Source organism: Sminthopsis crassicaudata, chromosome 3, assembly GCF_048593235.1.
Source record: "Sminthopsis crassicaudata isolate SCR6 chromosome 3, ASM4859323v1, whole genome shotgun sequence".
Classification (NCBI taxonomy): Eukaryota; Metazoa; Chordata; class Mammalia; order Dasyuromorphia; family Dasyuridae; genus Sminthopsis; species Sminthopsis crassicaudata.
In genome coordinates, this window is record NC_133619.1 from 437,489,781 (window position 1) to 437,512,346 (window position 22,566).

General features: G+C 33.0%; 1 protein-coding gene across 3 annotated transcripts in view; it reads left to right on the top strand.

The window, feature by feature from the left end:
• CHN1 (chimerin 1) overlaps positions 1–22,566 on the top strand; it is a 258,773-nt gene that overhangs the window by 226,946 nt on the left and 9,261 nt on the right. For all 3 annotated transcript variants that reach the window (XM_074303053.1, XM_074303055.1, XM_074303052.1), the window contains 4 exons: positions 6,455–6,539; positions 13,807–13,980; positions 14,866–14,943; positions 18,435–18,572. In XM_074303053.1, the coding sequence (XP_074159154.1) occupies positions 6,455–6,539; positions 13,807–13,980; positions 14,866–14,943; positions 18,435–18,572 (475 nt within the window). The remainder of the gene's footprint in view (positions 1–6,454; positions 6,540–13,806; positions 13,981–14,865; positions 14,944–18,434; positions 18,573–22,566) is intronic.

Below are 22,566 nucleotides of genomic sequence, written 5' to 3' on the forward strand. Positions count from 1 at the left end.
CTAGAAATAAGATCACCTTGAGATGGTTGTACTTTCGCAAGATATCATAATTAAAACATTTATTCATCTCAGAGGTATTCTTTGTTTCTAAGTTACTGGAGTGATTTTTCTTAATAAATCTTAATGTGAAATTATATTAATAATATAAATAAATGAGTAGTTCTTTCTTCTTACTAGGAGGAATGAGCCTCTCAGTTCTTCCTCTTGAGCTATTGGACAGAGGTAGAACATATTTAGCAGTGGTGGTTGAGAATTACATCTCAAAAAAAGCTGAAACTCAAAATTCAAATTATATATTCTTCCTATATCAATACATTAATTAAATTTGAATCATTTAAATATCTGGAGATTACTAACACAGAAGCTTTTACTAGCTAGAATGAAACCAAGAACAAAGAAGAAAATTGTTTTTCTATATAATTCAATTCAATAAACATTTATTAAATACTTACTGTGTGGCAGGCATTGTGCTAAGCACAAAAAAAGACAAAAGACAGTCTTTTCTCAAGGATCTTACAAGAGACCAGAGACAGTCTCTACTCAAGGAGCTTACAGTCTAATGTGAGTGACAATGTATTAACAAATACATATGTATGTATGAGTATGTAAGTATAAATACATATGTCTACATACACATATATGTGTTTGCATATATATATAGAGAGAGAAAGAGTGAGTGAGAGACAGAGAGAGACAGAGAGAATATAGGATAAATAGAAAATAATTAAAAGAGGCAAAGCACTGGAATTAAGAAGGGTTAGGGAAGACTTTCTGATGGGATTTTAGTTGAGACTTAAAGGTTATATACTTCAGAGTCTATGTGATAAAATTTATTTATACAATTTATTTTTAGAATAACCCCAAAGGCCCTCACAACCTGTTTACTTATGTTTTATATATAGTTATAAGGACACATCATGCCAATCCATAGCACATTAGAAAAAGTAAATTACAAGATGATTATGCAATGATGATGAGCTTCTATGCAAGGTGATAGAAGCAAGATTTTATATCTAAGAGCTTGCAAGAAGACAAAAAAACTTATTTTTAGACAAAAAAAATCAAAACTCAAAAGAAACAAAATATCAAAGATCTCCATAAGTTGCAAAACCATATATAAATGGAAGTATATGTAAACATGCAGCAGTTATTCAATACAGGGCAGAAAAACTCACCAAATAACTGTTACTTGTCAGGGTATCCCCATATCACAGCACAAGATGATATGTGAGGTCATCATGATAGCTGAGTTATCAATAAAAAGATAAATCATGTTCAGTTGACTCCATTTAATAAAATGGGGAAATATGGAATTTAGAAGGAAGCACAAAAAAGCAAGGTAGTTTTGAAAATGATGTCTAGTATTTATTGCATAGTTTAAAAAAAACACTATGAAATGATAAGTCATGGTTTTATATTGTATCCTCTTTTTAATGTTCTGCTGCGTACATGGAAATATTCTTTTTTTTGTATTTTTTGTATTTAAGTTGAAAATGAATAAATAAAATATTTGGAAATAGAGTGAAAATAAATTTAGTGTTCAAAAAAAAGAAATGGAAGTATGTTTTAGAAATTCTTCCATTTAAAATGATGAGAGTACAAAGTTGGAAAGCTTAATGGAAGATGTTTCATTTTCAGGGATTGGCTTGCCAATGATTCCAGATAAATAGAGGTCACTGAATCATGCTTATAATGCTGTTTAAACATGTTGATTTTTTAAAATGACAGCATAGGTTGTTCTAAGTAAAGAAAAAAGGTTTGTTTGTTGACAGGCCCAAGGCCTTGATGAGCTCAGGGGCTGTTGCTAAATGGCAGACTGTCTTGTCCTTCCATTGTTCTGTTACAGTTATTGTGAATGCCACTGAAATCTTGTTTTTAACAATAGAGCTTTTTTGAGATGGGTAATTAAAACATACAAAATAGGATATTGTAGTTAATAGCAGTATTAAATCAACATGAAACTGCAGGTGCTAGCTTCCTGCCCTAAGAATGTAGGATGTTTCCAGTCTGCAGAATGAAGCAGTACAATCAATATTATTCTGAGCTCAGAAATTTCTGTTGTTATTGCCATTTTCTGAACTTGGATAACTAATTCTATGAGTATTTTTTTCCTTTTCAAGTCCAAAGTGCAAACAGCCTAATGACAAAACTGCATATATCAGACATTTGAAGACAGTATTGGTATGCAAAATAGTGGGAAGAGGAATTAAGATTTCACTGGTAAGAATTCTCTTGTCCAGTGCAGGTCAACACTTCTTCAATTTATTATCTTAGAGTTGTCCAAGGCAAGTAAGATGTCAAAAGTGAGTTGAAGGGATAACTAGATGGCCTGATGAATGGAACTCCATCCCTGGATTCAAGAGGCCTTATGTTCAAATCTGTCTTCAGACACTTATTAGCTATGAGAGAAAGGGAGGGAGGGAGGGAAAAAGGGAGAGGGAGGGAAGGAAAGAGAGGAAGGAGAGAGAGGAAGGAGAAAAGAGAGAGAAAGATGGAGGGAGGAAGGAAAGAAGGAAGAAAACTAGGAGAGAGAGAATAAGGAAGGAGAAGGAAAGGGTTCTGCAGTATGTGTCAGAGGAAATATTTGAACCTCCGAGTTCCTGGTTCCAAAATTGGTTGTCTAACCAGTATTCTATACTGCATCTCATGTCACCCCAAATATTTTAAATTTTTAAAAAGTAATTTCTGGGTCTTAGTGAACACATCGTTTTATGTACGTTCCACTTTGTCCTTTAATTGACTTATTTTTGTTGTTGTTGTTGTTTTAATCTCTAATTTTAATGTAATGCAAAAAAGAAAAAGACTTCCTAATTTGGGTATCAGTGTTCAGTTGTTTGAATTAGTTATCACTTAAGAAAAACACTAAGCCAAAAGAGCTTGTAACCATTGGTGTTTTTGCAACTACTGGCAAATCACTGTCAGATTGCCATTGGAAAGAAGTCAGCTCCCCATTTGAAATCTATGATAAACTTACCCAGCATTCAAAAAAATCAGAATGTCATCTTCTCCTTCATTGAGTGAGAGATTAGCAATATGTTAATTAATTTTAAAATATTTGTTTAAGAGAAAGTGCAAAGGACAATAAATTATGTTCCTTTAATACATAGGTTCTTAAACCTATTTTATGCTGTGGACCCCATTACTATGAATCTTATGGACTCCTCCTCAGAATAATGTTTCCAACTGCATAAAATAAAATGCAAAACATTACAAAGCAACTCATTTATATTAAAAAGTTATCAAAATATTTTAATAACAAGTTCATGGACCTCAGATTAAGAATCCCTCTTTTAAGATGTAGGATCAAGGCATGGCTTTAGTGCTGGGAATAAATGGATACTCTACTTAGTTTAATTTTCTTTAAACTATTAAATCCTCCTGTGCAAGTGTCCTAGAGAAACAGAGGTCACAATGCAGAGAAAATAACCTCTTAAGAATGCAAAAAAGAAGCAAGCAATATTCTGTTCCTTAAATAAACTATCTGTAGGCTTCCCGTACTAGGTAACATATTTCTAGAACAGTCTCCTGGGGAGTTAAGTTACATAAGCTAAAAGAAAGGGCAAAAATTTTATCATCATCAGAATGGCTCTGTACGCTTCAATAAAAACTTACCTACAGATCAAATTTTTAAAATATAAATTCCCCAAAGGTTGATTCCATAGATTAGTATCATGTAATCTTAAAATCAGAGAAAAAAGGTTCTCCTCAGAGTTACATAAATATTTCTTTAGCATTGAGAAGATTAAAAAGAAAAAAGAAACTGTCACAGGATTTCAAAGAAACCATATTCTTTCCTATTGTAAAAAATAAAGTTAGAAAGCTTCCTGTATGGTTACTGTGGAATGTCATTACTTCATAAATGTTTGATCTTAGAGAAGTCATTTTCTAACATCCTCAAGCTTAGTTTCCTCATATGCAAAATGAGGCTAATAATGCTTGTAATACTTATCATATGCAATATGAAGTTCAAGTAGGAGAAGAGATATAAAGTACTTTGTAAACCAGTTTTAAAGCATAATATAACTTTTAACCATTATTTTCTCTATTTCTAGCTTTAGAATGGTCCTTTAAGCCAATAGTCCTATTGCAGTATTAATCATGAAATTTTGCAAGAAAAAACAACCCCCCCAAAAAAAAAACCCAGTATGAATTTATGACATCCACATACACGGCAGAAATAGCTCCTAGGAGTCTCATTAAAACTCTTTGAATATATTTATTGATAGTAGAAAAATACAAAGGCATCCAATTCATTAGATAGATCCTTTATAACAAGGACTCTTAACCTGGAACCTATGAACTTGTTTTTTAAATATTGTGATAATTCTGTTTCTATATGACTTTCCTTTATATACTAAAATATATGTTATATATATTAGAAAATTAAAAATATATAAATATGTATACTAATTTATAATATTTTTATATGCTAGGTATCTTGTTATAAACATTTAAGAGCATTATTCTGAGAAGAGTCCATTAGCTTCAATTCTGAGAAGGGTCCATTGACTTCATCAGACTAGGGTCTGGACACTATGATTCAGGCTAAGGAGGAATATTACACACAAAAAAGATTAAGAATCTCTGGTATATAAGGATTTCTGGGGGCACAGAGAAATAATTTGGACAAGAATTACAACAGCCTTCTTCTGATTCAGTGTGGGAAGCATCCATACTAATAAAATCATAGACCCATCAAATTGTTTTTACCCATTTCTGAGCTGAGATGGCTTCTGAAAATAAATCGCTACCCAGGGACATTCCCTAAAATCCTAAAGCTAAACTGTGATGCTTTGGCAAGTTGTGTCTGCGCTGATGGCATCCTGAACATCCCACTCCAAACAGAATGAGGTGATCGCAGAGTAAGGTTATTTGTGTGTTCCTTATTTTGTGGAGGAATTCTCAAGACATCCAGCACTGCTTCCTGTATTCCATGCAGGCTGGAAATATTCTTTTAAACTATCATTCCAACAGCTTCTATGTTTTCTCAGGACCATATCCTTAAATCTCATCCGCAAGAAAACAGAAAAGGAATTATGGACCACACAGCAGTTCAAAGTCTATTCAGCATTATGGAACTGATAACAAGTCTATCAAAGGATGCCCCTAGGCATGAGTCCATGTCAGCCTTCACATGTATAGAGAACAAAAAGGACTAGAGGTCATGCATTGATCTTTCAGACCACACACAATACATGTGTGTTCTAATACAATGTTCTAATGCTGTCAATATCAACACCATTGGATGCTGACTTATGTATATTAAAAATCCATTGGTTGACTCTTTATGGGACCTGCTCAGAAAATGCAGTCTTGACTGTGAATTCCATTATCTTTCACTAGGATATTTAGGTAAATATTTTTATTGGGGGAAATATCCATGTTTTCAAACTAAGTATAATTTTCACATTTTGGTGTTACTGTTTTTTGCTACAGAAAATATCTGAGATCATCACAAACAAACTTGATATAAGAAAAATAATGGACTTCTCTAAAATGTTTCTTTTTCTTTTAATTTCTTACTTATGTGTCTTTCTTGCCAATTTCCTTTGTTCTACCCTTGCTTGAAAATCTTAAATTGCTATTTATAGTTTTAAAGAATGAATGATTTCTTTTTTCCTTTTAAAATCCCATTGCTGGGGTAAGCAGAAAAATAAATATCCTCACTTTTTATCCTTCACTTCTCTGTCACACCAGCATTTTTTCCTTTTATTACAAAAATTATTTTGTGCTTAGAAAGAGTTCTTCTGATTTATACTCCTCTTTTCCATACATATAGCTGTCTACTGGGATTTTTGGCATTTAACTCTCCACCCTCCTTCAGAGTTCATTTCCTTTCCAGGCATAAGGATAAATAAATACAGTAAAACCTCCATTAACTCAAATACTTAGTGAACAAATATCCTAGTTAATCGTATCCTCTGGCCAACTGAATGTTAACCCAAGACTCCATTAAATACAACTACCATCATCATCACTACCACACATGATGTTAAAAGTCTTTCTAGAATATGAAAGCTTTCCTTCCTATATACTATAGTCAACACAATTGACTCTTTGTGGATTTAGGATCATGTCATTCCTTGAAATCAATCAACATGCAGTTACTATCATCCTAAGCATCAGTGTTCATTAACAACACTATACCTTGAGGAGGTATAAGAAGGAACTAAGTCTTTTCTGAACTCCCAATTGCCTGAAATGAATTTTTTTTTTTTGAAAATGGCTTTTCTGAGCAAATCCTTGGCGGGGTTGCTTTGTTACAAAGCCTCTCTGAAACAGGATTCTGGTGAGTTGGGTCCCAGTTAATCGAGGTTTTACTGTATGCAACCATTTCTCTCAGCTTTCACATGGCCTTCGTGGCTCATTTATGAACATAACTGTTTTGCCTGTGAAACAACCTCCTCATCTGTGTGTGTTTCCCTTCCCTCCCCCCTCCTCTACTCTCTTTCAGGTCCATACGTTCAGAGGTCCACACTGGTGTGAATACTGTGCCAACTTTATGTGGGGTCTCATTGCTCAGGGAGTGAAATGTGCAGGTACCATCTCTTCAGTCTTCTCTTCATCGAATAACCCTAATGTTCATTAATAAGCATGTATGGTGGGCCAGACACTCCGACTCCCACTTTGGGAAGGGATGGGCCCTCTATTTTGTTCCCACTTCCTCAAGGAAAAGCATCCTTCCTTTTCACACATTATAGGGTTCCTTTAGATAAGCATTATGGTAGTAGCTTGACTTTCCAATGCGGAGAATTGTAGTCTTAACCTTGATGCTGACATACTATGGTATGTAATTTCATTATCTTTCCTCTGCCTCTTGTGTCCTCGTGTGTAAGTGGGATTGGTAGCACTGACCTACTGTTTCCTTTATAGAGTTATGGCCTTAACAATAAGTAATCATAAATTACTTTCCTGACCTCAAGTACTATATTGTGTTTGTGGCAAATAATGAGTGTCAGTATATTCTAGCATTCAGATGCTGGATTAATAAGTAGAATAGTCAGCTTGTTTAGAATAAGATATGAAACTAGTTGAAAGCAAAGTGGCTATATTTAATATGAGCCTTTGATGTTCAAGTAACTAAATTTATAAAAATGATGTCAAAAAAGGCAATGTACAGAGAGCTATGTTTGTTGCCTTAGCAACTGAATTTTAAAGGTAACTTGTTAAACTGATTTTTTTCCCCACAAAGGCATTGTAAAATCAGATTGAAACCTTTTTTCTTACAAAAAATCTGCAAATTTCTCTAAGATGATTATATGTTTTATCAAAAAAGTTTCACAAAAATCTTTGAATGAAAATACTGAAAAAGCATTCAACCCTTAATATTTTCTTTGTAACATTTTAAACTCATATACATACAAGAATACTATTTGTGAATTATAATGCTGCTGTAATTTTAAGATTCACCCACTAAAGAAGTGACCCATTCAGGGAGTGCTTGAAATACTTTTGTGACAGGAGATAAAGTCGTTATTCAAATCACATGAAATCCATCTCTATAGAACTACTGTACTCTGAATTGGGCCTTTATTGAAACCAATCTGAATTCTGGCACAGACTTTTTTTCCTTTTTCTTAAAAAATGATCATTTCATTTTTATTTATAATATTTAGTCATAGAGATCTCTTTATGTTACCTGAAAATATAAAAATGAAAAATTACTTTCTATATGTCCTTTAAATATACTTATTTAGTCTAAAGCAGTCCTTCTGACAAGATGACAAAAAGCAAAGAAAAATGGATAAATTTTACTTAGACCACTCTGGAAAGTTTATTATTTTGAATATCCCTCTTTCTTTTGTGACATGGCTTTAAAATCCCAAATATAAATGGAACTTTATGTAGGATATCATTGCTCAAAATGCCCAGTAAGTTCTGAGGTCCACCTTTTTTTATTATTTATAAATCATATTTTCTTTTTCCAGTAAGTTGAGTTTTTTTTTAAAGCCTTAATTCACTTCATTGAGTGCTAAAAGTAACAACTCTCTGCTGTTAATTTCTTGAATCTTTTTGAAACATGTGACAGTGAATTCACTGTCTCTGCCAGGATCCACTTGCGTAATAATGGGCAAATCATTTTACAGAGCTCTTGGTTGTCAGTTTATAAATCTATGAGAAGACAAAATTGTAATAAATATTTTCTAAGATCCCTTCCAGCTCTAATATAGTATAAAGTAAATTTCCACAACTACGTCTATCAACTACTCAAAGACTACCCTAAAGCTAGACCAATGGTAACAAATCCATAGATGTTGATTACAGACCATGTGGTTTTTGTCAAAGAATGCTGAAAATTGGATTTCTGTCTATCCTCTTTCTCTATAAAAAAAAGATACCAACAGCACTATTTTGTATGAGTCAATTTACTCAGAGTGAAGAAAAAATCATCTTAACTCATTGAATTGGGATTCCACCTATCAAGGAAGATCTATTCTCAAATAACCTCCAAAGTTGTCATCTGACTACAATAGTGCTTTTAAAATGAACAGAGATAAATGGGGCATAGAGATCTTAACAGACTATCTAAATTGTTATTTCAAATGGCATAAAGGTGTAGAGTGAAAGAAATGAATGAACTAAAAGGGAAAGTCTCATAAAAATGAGACTGCATTATATGTCCTTGAAGCATCATTCCCTGGTATTGCCTGTATGATCTGAACCTCATTAACTTGAAGCATAAGAGCAAATCAACTGTTAAAAAAGAAATCGGACTCCGAATCACAGTTTTCCATGACAAGTGACTACATTTCAATAAAAATCATTTCTAGTGTCCAGGCAAAGCCCTATTTCCCCACACTGTCTCCTTAAGTCTATGAGATACTCCTGCTCATGATCCCCCCCCACCTTTCTAAAATAAAGAATTCTGAATTTAAGAGGTGAACTAGGCATTATGGGAAATAACTCCAAAGAAAGATAACGGGCCACTACTCATCACAAGATAGAGGCATTTATGTAATCTGGATCCTTGTGACAACTCGCCTTTGTACTAGTTCCTTTTATCAAGGAGCCATCAAACCGGAATAAAATTCAGAGGATATTTAAAGTCCTATTCTGCCAAAGGCATCAATTTGGCCTGCATTTTTGAATGGTGCCATCAGACTAGCAAAGTTACTGTGAGCAAATAGAGTGCACAGCTAATGCTCTTGCCTCATAACAGGCTACTTTGCACTGCAAGGCTGAAGGGCGGTAGTAGACTTGGGCTGAGCATCCAGCCACCAACAGGAGCATTTGACAAGACAACATGGCCATCAGTACCAGCATAAATCATTAAATAGCCTTTTTAGAATCTGGCATTCAAAAAATCAGTATCCTTAACCTCTCAATTCCAGAATTTTCCCTCCTCTTAGCTTTCTTTAAAGCTACTAAAATAATATAGCTATGGATTATATAATTACAGCTTAGCCCTGGTGTTAATACTGCCACTGCTATGGAAATATTTGTCACAGTAAAGTATATTGACTGTTGAAAATAAGGTTTGAAATTTATTTCATTAGTCAGAGAACATAAATAATTTCCTCAAAAAGATACATACTTTTTAATCTAGGACTTATGAAATGCAAGTTTATGAGTTAAAGAAATTTACATTTGTGTTAATCAGCAAACATTTATTAAGGACCTACTATGTTTCCAGGGACTGTGTAAATAATGGGGACATAAAGAATGGCAAAAGATACTCCTGGCTCTCAAAAAGCTGCTAGTTTAGGGGGGGGAGACAACAGGCAAACAACTCATAAAGAATCTCATGTGTCCATGGACCTTTTATAAGGGGATCTTTTTTTCCCTTCTAAGACCTTAATTGGATTTCTCTTCTGCCAGAACAATCAAAGGAATTAAGTAGGAATCATAGTCATTTTTTAAAATCAGAGCCCATGTTAGCAACTAATAAGGGCATTTTAGCAGTTATTTCTGACTTCACACACACACACACACACACACACACACACACACACTTGGTATTCATCACAATGCCCTTATTATTTTAGTGTACCCTTTTCCAGACACTTCCATTAATAAAATGGTTTTAAGCTTTTCTAATGATAAAATTCAAGTATAATACACCAGGTATTCTGGCAGTTTAATGTTGAAGTTTAAAAATGGAATCCATGCCTTTTATGTAAAATGTAAAATTATATAAAATTCATTGTACCTAATAAAAATTAATCAGATAGTTGCTTAAAACTGTGTACAAAATTAGCCTCTATGCTATTGAAGATAAATCTTTTATCAATTGGGTAAATATGACAAAATTATTTTCCTCAATATTAAATATGTTTATTCTAATATGCAAAAGTACATTCTCAGCAGCTACTTTTTAAAATAAGGCAAGCCATTAATTGACAAGCAGTTGTTGACTTCTTATTATGTGCCAGGCTCTGTGCTCTACTCTGGAGCTACTAAGTCACAAATGAAACCATTTCTGGCATTCTATTGGAAAATTAACCAGAAGAGTTTAAAAACAAAATTTTTTTTCCAATCATTTTTAATTTGTGGGCATAGATTGGGATTAATATAAATTTCTTAATTCTGAAACATGGGGGGGCAGAGTTATGTTACTACTTCATTCTACTAATAGAAGAAAGTCAACATGAACTATTTTCCTTCAAAAATTTTTTTTTAGCTTCTTAAATTTAAAGCATAATTTCTATTTGAAAATTAAGGCATGGAGCATATAAAAAGATAGCTTGAGTTGCCTGTACCAAATAAGATTCTTTTATCTTCCCCAGTATTTTATCCTAAAAGAATAAAATATTTAAATTGTGCTTTTTGATGCCTATTTCAATATGTGTGCTCCATTCTTATTAGTTTTTTTCAATTAGGAAAAAAAGATGTGATTTAATATCAACCTAAAAATTCTGACCCAATGAAAAGGTACAGCAACTGAATTTACTTTTATGGTCTTTCTCCCTCCCTTGCCCTTATCTCTTAATATTTATAGTGTAGCACTTCCCTGGAGGCAAAAGAGAACCTGGAAGTTATAGGACTTTATAAATAAAAGTACAAAAACCAAATAAAGTCTTATTGGCCACAGGAAGCATTGATATCCTGCCAGTATCTGAAACAGCAGTTTTTTTGACAAAGCTCAGAAATGCTATACAGCACTAAGAAATAAAAGAATACTTTATTATAGCAACTCTACTTGTATTTTGAGTTTTTGAGGAACTTCATGACAAAAATCAGGTCTTTAAAAGTGACTACAACATTTAGAAGTGTACGATTTTTTAGTAATTTTATTTTCTTCAATGAAATACAGAATGGCCATTTAGATAAGAATTTTTTCTCCTTTTCCTTATATCTTTAAACATGATACAGTTGTGATGTAAGTTTTTTCACTGAGTGAATGGCAGAAGTTTAACATAAGAGACAATTAAGACTATGCCTATAAAGAATGCATAGGAAAACAGGAAATTTTGAATTTTGCCTAATACCAGATATTTAATGTCACAAGTACAGAATATCTGGATATTTTCTTGCCCATTATTCAGATGTTGTGGTATAATGATATATAGTCAGCCTAACTGCCACCATTCTGCCTTTTAAAGAATTTCTACTTCCAGATTCCACACAGGGAAGGGACTTTGGTAGTAAAATATAACTGTATGGCAAGTTTCATCATGTGCTTTTTTTTTTTTTAAGCTTAATAGACCAATTATCTGTAAGCTACTTTTAGAATTATAATTTTGAAATTTTCTTAGAACCTTAAATGAGATAATCAGACAAAATGTTAGAGTACATCCTTTATTACTGTGTTTTAAAAGACACAATAATAAATATGGCCTAATATTTATTACTGGGTTAGAATATATTCATGAATCAATTCAAAGGCACCTGTTCCTGGAAAAACAACTCAGAAAAACAATCCTCTTCATATGTGACAGACAACATTGTTATTATATGTCACATTGTAAATTGTTGTTACTTACAGATGCTCTAGAAATTTATATGGATTATTTCTCTCATGTAAAATAACAATCCTGTAAAATATTGCAACCAGTGTTTTCACTCAGAACTGAAATTGAATTCAAATCAAACAATATGTGGGAATAGGTCTTGAAAATTAGAGAGCACTTCACATATGGAAAATGGTTTTACTCTCTGTTTTGGTTGATTGTAAAATTCTAGCTAATATGTCATGGATTATAAACTTCCACCAACAAAGGATGTTCCAAAAGTCTTAGTGTAGTTTTAAGTTATTAAAGCTTAAAATGTAGTTTATTTTTCACTCAAAATGTTGATCATTTTGTATGATACACAGAGATTGCAAAATTACATTAAAGGAGTAAAACTACAGAAAATTAAAAAAAAATTAGGGAAAGCAGCAACAGCTTAATTTGACATTTTGCCATTAACCTATAGTAAATCCTTGGGAAAAACCACTTAGGTTTTATTGATTAGGTTGGGTTTAGTTTCCTGTGTGGAAGTAGGAAACGATTTATCAGGTCTTATCTAATAAAGACCTTACAAAAAGCTTTGACTGGTAAGTCCTTGAAATATTTCTTTGATCAAATCCATAATTTATTCAAAGAAGGTTCAGATTGGGCTACAGCATTATAAAGGCATTCAGATAAACCACTAGCTACTGTGTTTCCATGGTGCAAATACTATGAAATCTTTGACAGTAGGCCTACTATTCATTCATTTACAAACCAATGGGTCAAAAGAGATGAGTCCTTTGCTTTTCACTGAAGATAACCTAACTATATACATACACATATACATGCATATGCGTCATATGCACTTATACACGAATATATTATTGAGAAGTACCCCATCCCCAAACTCTTCTCCTATCTTATTAAACTGAAGTCTGCCACAGTAGTTTCAATCTATTGTTTCTATTCTACATCCAAAAATAAATCTAAGCCTTCTATAATATAGGCAATAGAGAGCTACTTCTGAGTTCTTAATTTGGGATGTGCCAATATACTTAGCTATGCAACTTTCAATTATAATTTATCATCATCATTATTATTTCTAAACCTCAAATCATGGTACATCCACGTAGAATGTTTAGTTCTGTGTCTTGACAAATTGGCTACCATGAAATAGACTGTTGTTCAACCAAACGTTCTATTCAAAAGTAATCATAATGTTTTTTCTCCAAAATATATTGGCTCAGCTCCAGTTAAGTTCACAAAAAGCCAACTTATATTTTCACTTAGTTGACAATATTATTATATTTCATTCAAAGACCATAAAAAAGGTAAATTTGTTGTTATTGAATTTCTTCCAGTTGAGACTATTGTTCCTAACATACTTTGGATAATGTTAAGAAAATAGATCTTGTTTATTCTTATTAATCCCTCTAGAGAATAAAAGCTTCAAAATTTCATTATACTTCCCTCAAAATAGAGAAACAAAAATATCTTAGAAATATTTTTTATATTTTAAAATTTGTATTGTATCTAGAAAATATTTAGATCCTGTGAACTGAAGAGTTAGAAATACATTTGTCACATTCTTAATTCATAGAACTAAAAATATCAAATGATTACAGTAATCCTGCAAGTTAAAAGAAAGATAAAAGGTAAAAAAAAAATGAATCATTTGTATTGATTTTGCAACTTTAAGTAGATATAGCATATTAGTATTATTAAGATTTTCAGTGATTTGGAAAACATGAGTATAAATTGAGGAAAATGTTCTTTCCTTTGGTTTGATGAAATGGAACTAATTATATTGCTAAAAATGAATGGAAAAAAGAATTGTTGCTTTTAACTAATTTGCTTAGAATACTTTGGAAGCAATCAGGCCATAAAAATTTGCTTAGGAATGAGTTCTTTCCACCTTTTTTTCCTTTTCTAGATTGTGGTTTAAATGTTCATAAGCAGTGTTCCAAGATGGTTCCCAATGACTGTAAACCAGACTTGAAGCATGTCAAAAAGGTGTATAGCTGTGACCTTACAACATTAGTAAAAGCACATATCACTAAAAGGCCAATGGTAGTCGACATGTGCATTCGAGAAATTGAATCTAGAGGTAAGATGTTTTTTCTTTGATGATTTCCTTTCTTCCTAATCAGTTTTATGATCCAGGTTATCAGGAGTTTGCCTCCATATGAGTTCCAATGGCTTAATGGACCCCTTTTGTTTTTCAAAGATGCCTTTCCTGATTTGCATCTTTTTTGATGAGTGGAGGACTGGGGGAAAAAAGAGAGTTATTCCACATTCTACCTAACAAATGATCCATAAACCTGAAATTCATTACTATGACCATTACTTTAAAAGGTGTACTTCAAGTTATAGTTAACTAGCTATGAGAAAATTTACTTTGAAAACACATTTAAATATCCTACTTCCATTCTGCAGAAATCAACTTTAAATTCACTTCCACAAATATTTAATTTTTTGTTTATGATGAAGGTACTTGCTACTTGGTGGACTTGTAAATGTCTGTCCATTTTTCGAAGGTCATAGATCTCTTGGGCCTGAAGAAGATGAGAAAATAGGCTCAATTAACATAACATTAGCCAAGAATTAGATCTTTCCCTCCAGGGACTACATCAGCCCTATAAATGCCATGGTTCTGTGAATATGACTAATCTCAATGTTCTTTTTTTTAAAAAAAGTTATCTTATAATTGGCCTAATACTGTTATTTCCCATAAGGCTTACCATATTTGATCTAATTTTACAAAATGATTGTGAACTAAATATGAGAGTTCAGTTGACAGTAGGTCAGGGTTAAAGGATGAGATGAACTGGTTTTACTTTTAAAATTATGGCTAAATTACTAATGCTCATGTGTCTTAGCAAATCTTTTTGATATCTTACCTATTCAGCACAGAATTAAGAAAGAAAATTAGAATTTAGAGGAAAAGAACATATTCTAAACTATTTCATTTGACTCACATGTTCTTTTACAGGACTTAACTCTGAAGGACTCTACAGAGTCTCAGGATTTAGTGACCTTATTGAAGATGTAAAAATGGCATTTGACAGAGGTATGTTCTTAAGACTGTTTTTAACAGCAAGATTCATTTCTGAAATCCAAATATTTATTTATTTATTTTGTTTATTTGTTGCTTTTTGTTTTTACAACAGTTATTTACCCCAAACTTCATCCCTATTTATGACTGCATCCTACCTTATAAGAAAAACATTTAAATAAAACCAACCAAGTGGCTACATGGCTGAGAGTATATACTATATTCTGCATCTATAATCTATCACTTCTTTGCTAAAAAAGAGGATTTATGTTTAATGATCATTTCTTCAACATCAATATTTTTCATTACAACTTATTGGAGTTCAGTTGCCTCTTAGAATTGATATCATTCACATTTTTATTGTCATTCTGTATTTTTTCCCTTGGTTCTTCATGCATCATTGCATTGCTTAGCACAGGTCTTCCCACATTTTTCTGAATTCCTCATCTTCATCATTGTAAAATGATAAATATTCTTTTACATTCATATACCACAGAGTTTGTTTAGCCACTTTTCAGTCACTGGGCACCCAATTTTATTTCCATCTTTTTTGCTATTAGCAGCAAGATTCTTGAAATCTCACCAAAGCATATTATAATATATTTTGTGTAACTGATTAATTTTTGTTCAAGTGACTTTTTAAACATGCTTCAAATGAAGAACTATAATGAATTGCTACTTATTTCTTGAATAGCTTGACACGCAAACTACCAGACCTAAAAGTGCTGAATTATAAAATTCAACAAAGTTGCCCATACCAGAGTTTGAGTATGCAAAGCCAAATGCCATTTCCTCCAAAATAGAACCAGAACAATGACATTGCTAGGAACAAAAAAGAGAAAGGGAAGAAAGAATATTTAAGCTGGTGCTTATTTGATATTTCCCTGGTACAAATCTGATAGTCCAGTTCTGCCTGTATTACCTGAACTTCCCTTTGCAACAGGGTCAACATCTCACTAAATTTCAATTAAAAAAATTAAAAGTGGTGAGACAAACCTATGAGTCATACATACTTTACTTGGGCACTCATGAGAGTATGAAGAAGTGAAGTGGAGGTTACCTGGATTCAGGGCATGTTTTCCAACTCTAAAATTCTGCAAAAAAGGGGTAGAAGTTCAATGGGTTTTATTTTTCACAAAAAAAGTAAATTAAGATATCTCCATAGTTTTTCAGTGTAACAATTGCTTTAAATACTGCAATAGAGTGAAGCTGGAGAGAAAAAGCAACCCTGAAAGGTACCAAAACTTAGAACTTGAGTGAATGGACAAAAAACAAAAAGAAAAACAAAAAAGCTATCTTTTTTCAAGAGCCTATTTTGTCATTTTATTTCTCATTCTCTCCCCATGCTTTTCTCTACCTTTCTTTTAGGAGGTCTTTATCCATCCACCCCAACTCCCCAGTAAATAGGTAAACTTACTAGTAATTGTTCAGTTGTGTCCAGTTTTCATGACCCCATTTGGGGTTTTCTTGGCAAAGATACTGGAGTAATTTGTCATTTTCTTCTCAGTTTCCAGATAAGGAACTGAAACAAACACTGTTAGATGACTTGCTCAGGGTCACACAACTAGTGTCTGAGGCCAGATTTAAACTCTGAAAGATGTCTTCTCATTTCCTAATCTAGTACTGTATCCACTGTGCCATATAGGAACTTATAAAGAAGAAAAAAGGTTTTCTCCAAATAACAATGTAATATGGTAAAGTCTCCATCATATGATAGAAAAGCATAAGGAAAATTGAGAAAATTCTAGGCTTTTACTTCCCCAAAATGAAAAAAAACATATCATATTCCAGATAAGCATTTGGAAAGAACAGTTCTGAACTAATGTAAAATCAGTTTAATGGAGAGATTTCGCTTCCTCTCTCTTTGAATACCATTTGGCCACCCTAAATTCCTATGCTGACTAGAGTCTGTAGGGAATCCAGCATTGATAGAGGAATTGAATGTTTCCATGACCCCAGAACCAGTTGAGTGATCCCTCATCCACTTGGTCTAGTTCAGATATAGAAATTCAGTTCCCAAGGGACTGCAGTGACAGCTCTGAAAATTCACAGTTAGGGTAAAAAGCTCAGCCCTACAGAGATACTCTCTAAGGGGGTATTTCTGATTGCTCAGGAATCTGGGCCAGCACTAGGGCTGATTCAAAAGATCTGAATTGCCCTAGAGCAGTTCTCAAAGATAGAAAAAAAGAGAATGAAAGGAATCAAAAATATCTAAGAGAAAGTGCAACTTGGGAATATTATTTTAACCTCAAATAAGATAAAAATGAAGGTAAGAACCACAGATGGCCAAAATGAACAGTAGCTCTTTGTAGTTTACCTTTAATGGATAAAATAATAAAATGAAATCCAGAAGTCTTTTCTTTTTCTCCTTTTTTAGGTATACCTACTAAATGAATTTAAAAACATAGTCAATTTTTATCAAGAAGTAAAATTCAGTTTTACATATTTAATGCCTGCTAAATGGCCAGTATTTTTATATGCCCTTTGGAAGATACAAAAGAAATAAAAATGTGACCTCTGATGAAAAGGATATAATGAAAAAGTCAGTTCCACTGAGCAGAAATAAAATCATTGAGTGAAAGGTACAAGGGTGATCAGAGACCAAATTGTGAAGGGCCTTGAATGTCAGATTTAGAAACTTGGCCTTTCTTCAGAAGACAGAGGAGAACTAAAAAAAGTATCATCGAGTTAAGAATTAAAAGTGATATTAAAAATAATTAAGCACAACTCCCTCATTTGTAGATGATGAAATTGAGGTCCAAAGAGATTAGATGATTTGTTTAAGGCTATAGATGATGAGTTCTGAACCAAAAGTTCAATCCAGAACTTCTGACTCCATGTGTTATGCATACTTTCTATCATAATATGAGGTGCAGAGCAATGTTTTTTTAAAATTCAGCATCTCACTTTCATCATTCTATACTTTATTGTATTTCTAAGTATTTCACTTTTCCTCTATATCTTTAAGCAATTATATGCCTCCATGCACACAGCTGTGACCATTTCCACTCAAGAAGAAAGCAAAGAAGGCAATGGAAAGGAGCAGGAATATTTTAGATGATTAAATCTTAAATCCCCTGCAAATTAAAATTATACATTTTTTAACTTAGGGAAGGGGATAACATGTTCAATTAATACAGGTTTGAAGAACTGGTTTTTTAATAGACTATATTGCAATTTTCTGAAACTTATTATATGTTTCTAAAAGAAACAAGCCTATAGTATTCCATTAGTTTCTACTTAGATTGTTGAAAAACCAGGAGAGTCTTCTCTCTGATATATCCTTAAACAAGGGCAAATAAGCAACCTTGGTGTGAATATACTGAAAGAATGGATTTGGCTTTTCACTGAAAGATATCCCAAATTTGGAAATATGGAAACTCTGATTGCACAATGGTAGATCTTTAAAAATGGTATCAACCCTAACCCTCACCTCCAGGTTTGTCATTTCCTGTTGAGCAATACTATAAGTAATTATTTATTTTAAATTTTAACTCCCTTAAAAGATGGTGAAAAGGCAGACATTTCTGTGAACATGTATGAAGATATCAATATCATCACTGGCGCACTTAAGCTGTACTTCAGGGATTTGCCAATTCCACTCATCACGTATGATGCCTATCCCAAATTCATAGATTCTGCAAGTAAGTATGTGGATCTATATTCAGAATAATTGCAAATACTTGCTTTTGAATTTTTCTATTCCTTGTAATTCTCTGTCTTAAATGTATCTTACACAGCTTATGAGTGAGAAATAGCTTGCTATTTTCCAAGGACCTTCAGGATTGGAACATTAAGACAGAGTTTTCAGATTCTTTTTCCTAATAATGATTATTCATTATTTCAAACATAGTAATATATTTTTTAACATTCTAGGATTTTTTTTTTCAAATAAGGTTTGGGTCAGAGAAAATCTCTTTCTTGGAGGCATATTTTAGCTACAAACCTAAAGTTTATTTGCCAAATTTTATTTATGCTGTGGAAATCATACTTGTAATTCAGACCTCTAAAAATGCAACTCTATGTTGTTCTTCTTAAATATTAGCATTTCTGTTACTCAGAAAAGACAAGTTAATTCTGCTAGTTTTTTTTTTTTCTCAGCCCCAAACCAAATGTTGCCTTGATCCTTAAATAATAACATCATTTCCTTAGCAACATTGATTTGCTTTCTGACTTGGGAACCAGAGAACAAACTTTCTTTGTTTGAGTCTGTAGTTTCCCATATGTAGCTTTTGTTGAGGATTTTTGTGGTTTGGTCCCATGTAGAGCTAAATTCTTGCCATTGAACTAGCATTTCTATGTAGAGAAGAGAAATTCAAAGTTGGAGGCTTCCTTTCTCTGGCTTGCAGGGATCTCCATTTTGGTATGCATGAACAATCCTGGGTTTCTACCATAGGTCATTAACTTCTTTTATATCAGAGAATTGACACAGAGCATACTCTGGGATAGCCAGGGAAGAGGGTGGGAATTACCCTGTCTTCTTGTTTTCTTTTGTGTTGGTTTCCTCCCCTGGGAATTTCCTAGGTTATGAGGCCAAATCCCAGTTCTTCAGAAGCTCTCCTATTATATTCCTTTCTTTCATGACTGAAAAAAGAACAAGAATCAACTTTGGAGAGCCTTATTAAAAGAAAGCGTCTCTGCTTTTTTTTTGTACATAAAAAGGATAACTTTTACATTGCATTTGATGATGACATCAGCCATGTTACCCTTGCCACACTACCCTCTACCAAGCTGTCCCAGATGACTTAACTTGTCTTTACTGCCTTAAACTACCCCATAACACTAAGGAGAAAAATATTCATTATCCTCTTATTCTCTGGCACTAAAATCCCTTTCAAAATCTGACCAATTTATTTATATTTGAGATTAATTTTATGTTGCTCATTCACCTATAATTTGTATTGGAGCCAAACTGACCTGCTTGCTCTTCCTTGTATACAGCATTACATCTCCCATCTACACCTTTGGATAGTTCTTTTTCCCTACTTCCCCTTCTTGGAATTTCTAGTTTTGACACCTTAATTCAAGTTCCATTTCTGAGACAAAGCCCATCCAAACTGCAAAGTTTCATATAGAAAATGATATATGAGCTATATCTTATAGGAAGAGAGGGAAATTGAGCTGTATCTTATAGGAAGAGAACTGAGAGTACATTTCAGACACAGAGGGTGGCCAATGCAAAGTCATAGGGATGAGAAATGAAATGTTGTACTTGAGGAAGAAAGAGAAAATCAATTTAACTTTATCATGGAATATAAGAGGAGAGAATATAATGTATAGTGAGACTTGAAAGGTAGACTGAGACCAAGCTGAACAGAAGAGTTTATATTTTATGCTAAAGACTATAGTATGCTGCTAGAATTGATTGAATGGGGGGGAATCACTTGGTCATATCTGAGCATAAAGAAAATTTCTTTAGTGGCAGTACAAAGGCTGAACTAGAGTGACTAGAGTGGACTATTCTTGAACTTATATCTACATGTGTGTACATAACTATATAACTATCTATCTATGTACCTATCTACCTATTTATCTAATCATCTATCTAATATCTCTCTATCTCTCTATTTCTCTATACCTGTGTGTATATGCAGGTTATTATACTCCAGACGCTCTTTTTATACTTTCCCTACAATGCCCTAGAAACCTCTTCATTCCAGAAGTTCATGTCAGCTCTGAATGTCACACATTTGATAGAAGTACTTTCCTTTTCTGTAGGACTTCCCACTGATTGGTTGTTCTTCCTAGAATTTCCATTTTAAGAAGGATGCCCAGGTCACCCATGTCTTTATTCCTCTACATTCTCCTCTTGAATTTTTCTGTGGAGCCCTTATGCTGCTGAATCCTGTCATCTCTTCCCTCACTTTTTCTAACTCCCACATATTTGTTGTATTCCTCTATTAGAAATAAACTGCTTAAGGTCAGGGACTACATATCTTCCTACCTGAATTTTTATTCCTAGTGCTTAGTACAATGCCTGGCACACAGTAAGCACTTAATGTTTACTGACTTGACTTATTAGCAGCTATATACATGTTTTGAATATATACATAAACATTTTTATATATGCATATATGTATATGTATGAATTTGGGAGTTGTTTACATAAAGGTGATAATTAAACTCATTGGAGCAGAAGAGAACCTGTTATTTTTTTTTAAATAACTTTACTTATTTTGTATTTACTTATCAGTATACATATTGTTTCACCACTGGGGAATGTAGACTCTTCAAGAGCAGGAACTTTTTAATTTTTGTTTACCTAGACTCTATCATAGTCCAAAATGTGATTGATCGTTTTTATTGAATATGGTTGCATTCATCTCCTTAATGAATTGAATTGATCTCCTTCCCCTATGTACCTTTCCTCATGCTAGATGCTCTATAAAAATGTATCTCCAAACTCAAATCATCAAACTCTCTTTTTTCCCTTTTTGCTCCTTAAACTCACAAAACTTCTCTTTCTTAATGAAGCTCTCCCAAATGAACTAGTCTCTGAGACCTTTTAGTTTCCATGACACCAAGAACCTAAGGAGTAGATCTGAATTTATGTGCTCTCTAAGCTTATGGTTTGTGATGTCTAAATACAAAAAAATTACTAAATTACTGAGGGGAAAGATTTATGGCTCTAGGGCCTAAATCATATCATCATCTAAAATAAAATTCAGTTGCCTTTTCCTAATGTAGAAGCAATACTCCAGCTCCTTTTTAGCTAAATGATAACAAACTACTCACAAGATAAGTCATTTTTTATAGCTTAAAAATACCAGAAATGGGATCTAGTTAGCAATGCTAAAAGAAAAACAAGTCCCCTGACTCACTCTTTTATATATAATATTACACACACACACACACACACACACACACACACACACACACACACACACACACAGACTTGTTAATTATCTATAAATCTTGGATACCCAACTCTAATTGGAGAAATTTTTGATTTTTTAAAAAAAGATTTTTTATTTAAGTCAATATATTTCAATAGACATTTGTTAAGCATCTATTGTGCTAGCCAAAATGCTAACTACTACCTATATAAAGGATAAAAAAAAACAACAGTAATGTCCTCTGCTCTCAAGGGGTTTATATTTGAGGAGGGAGAACAGGAAAATATACATACATAGATAAATACAAAAAAATTCTAGGGAAGTGGAATGTAGACAAGAGAAGAATCAGGACACCAGAGGGATGGGACTGACATAGATGGTTAGAAAGAGGTTGTGGTTATGGTATTGAAAACATTAACCTTTATGTTTTATTTGACAACAGCATTCAATAACATTGTTCTCAAAAAGGCCAAAAAGAATGTTTCAGATGTTACTATGTATAGAACAGACAGTGCATGTGAGAGACCTGATAAGGTCTAAATTGTGTAACCATCTTTTACTCTATATGATTTGTTTCCATTTATACTGAGAGTAGAATCATTAAGATACTTTCACTTAAAGCTATTTTTGTATACACATAAGCCAATTGAAAAATAAGTTTTCAGTTGCAAGATAAGTTTTTAATTGCATCCTGGTCCAAGTATTGATATGGATGTTGAACAAAAAAAGCATTTGTCATGTGCTAATACCATTTTCTTTTTTGTGTGTTTGTTCCAAGAAATTTGGAAGAAATTTTCAAGGT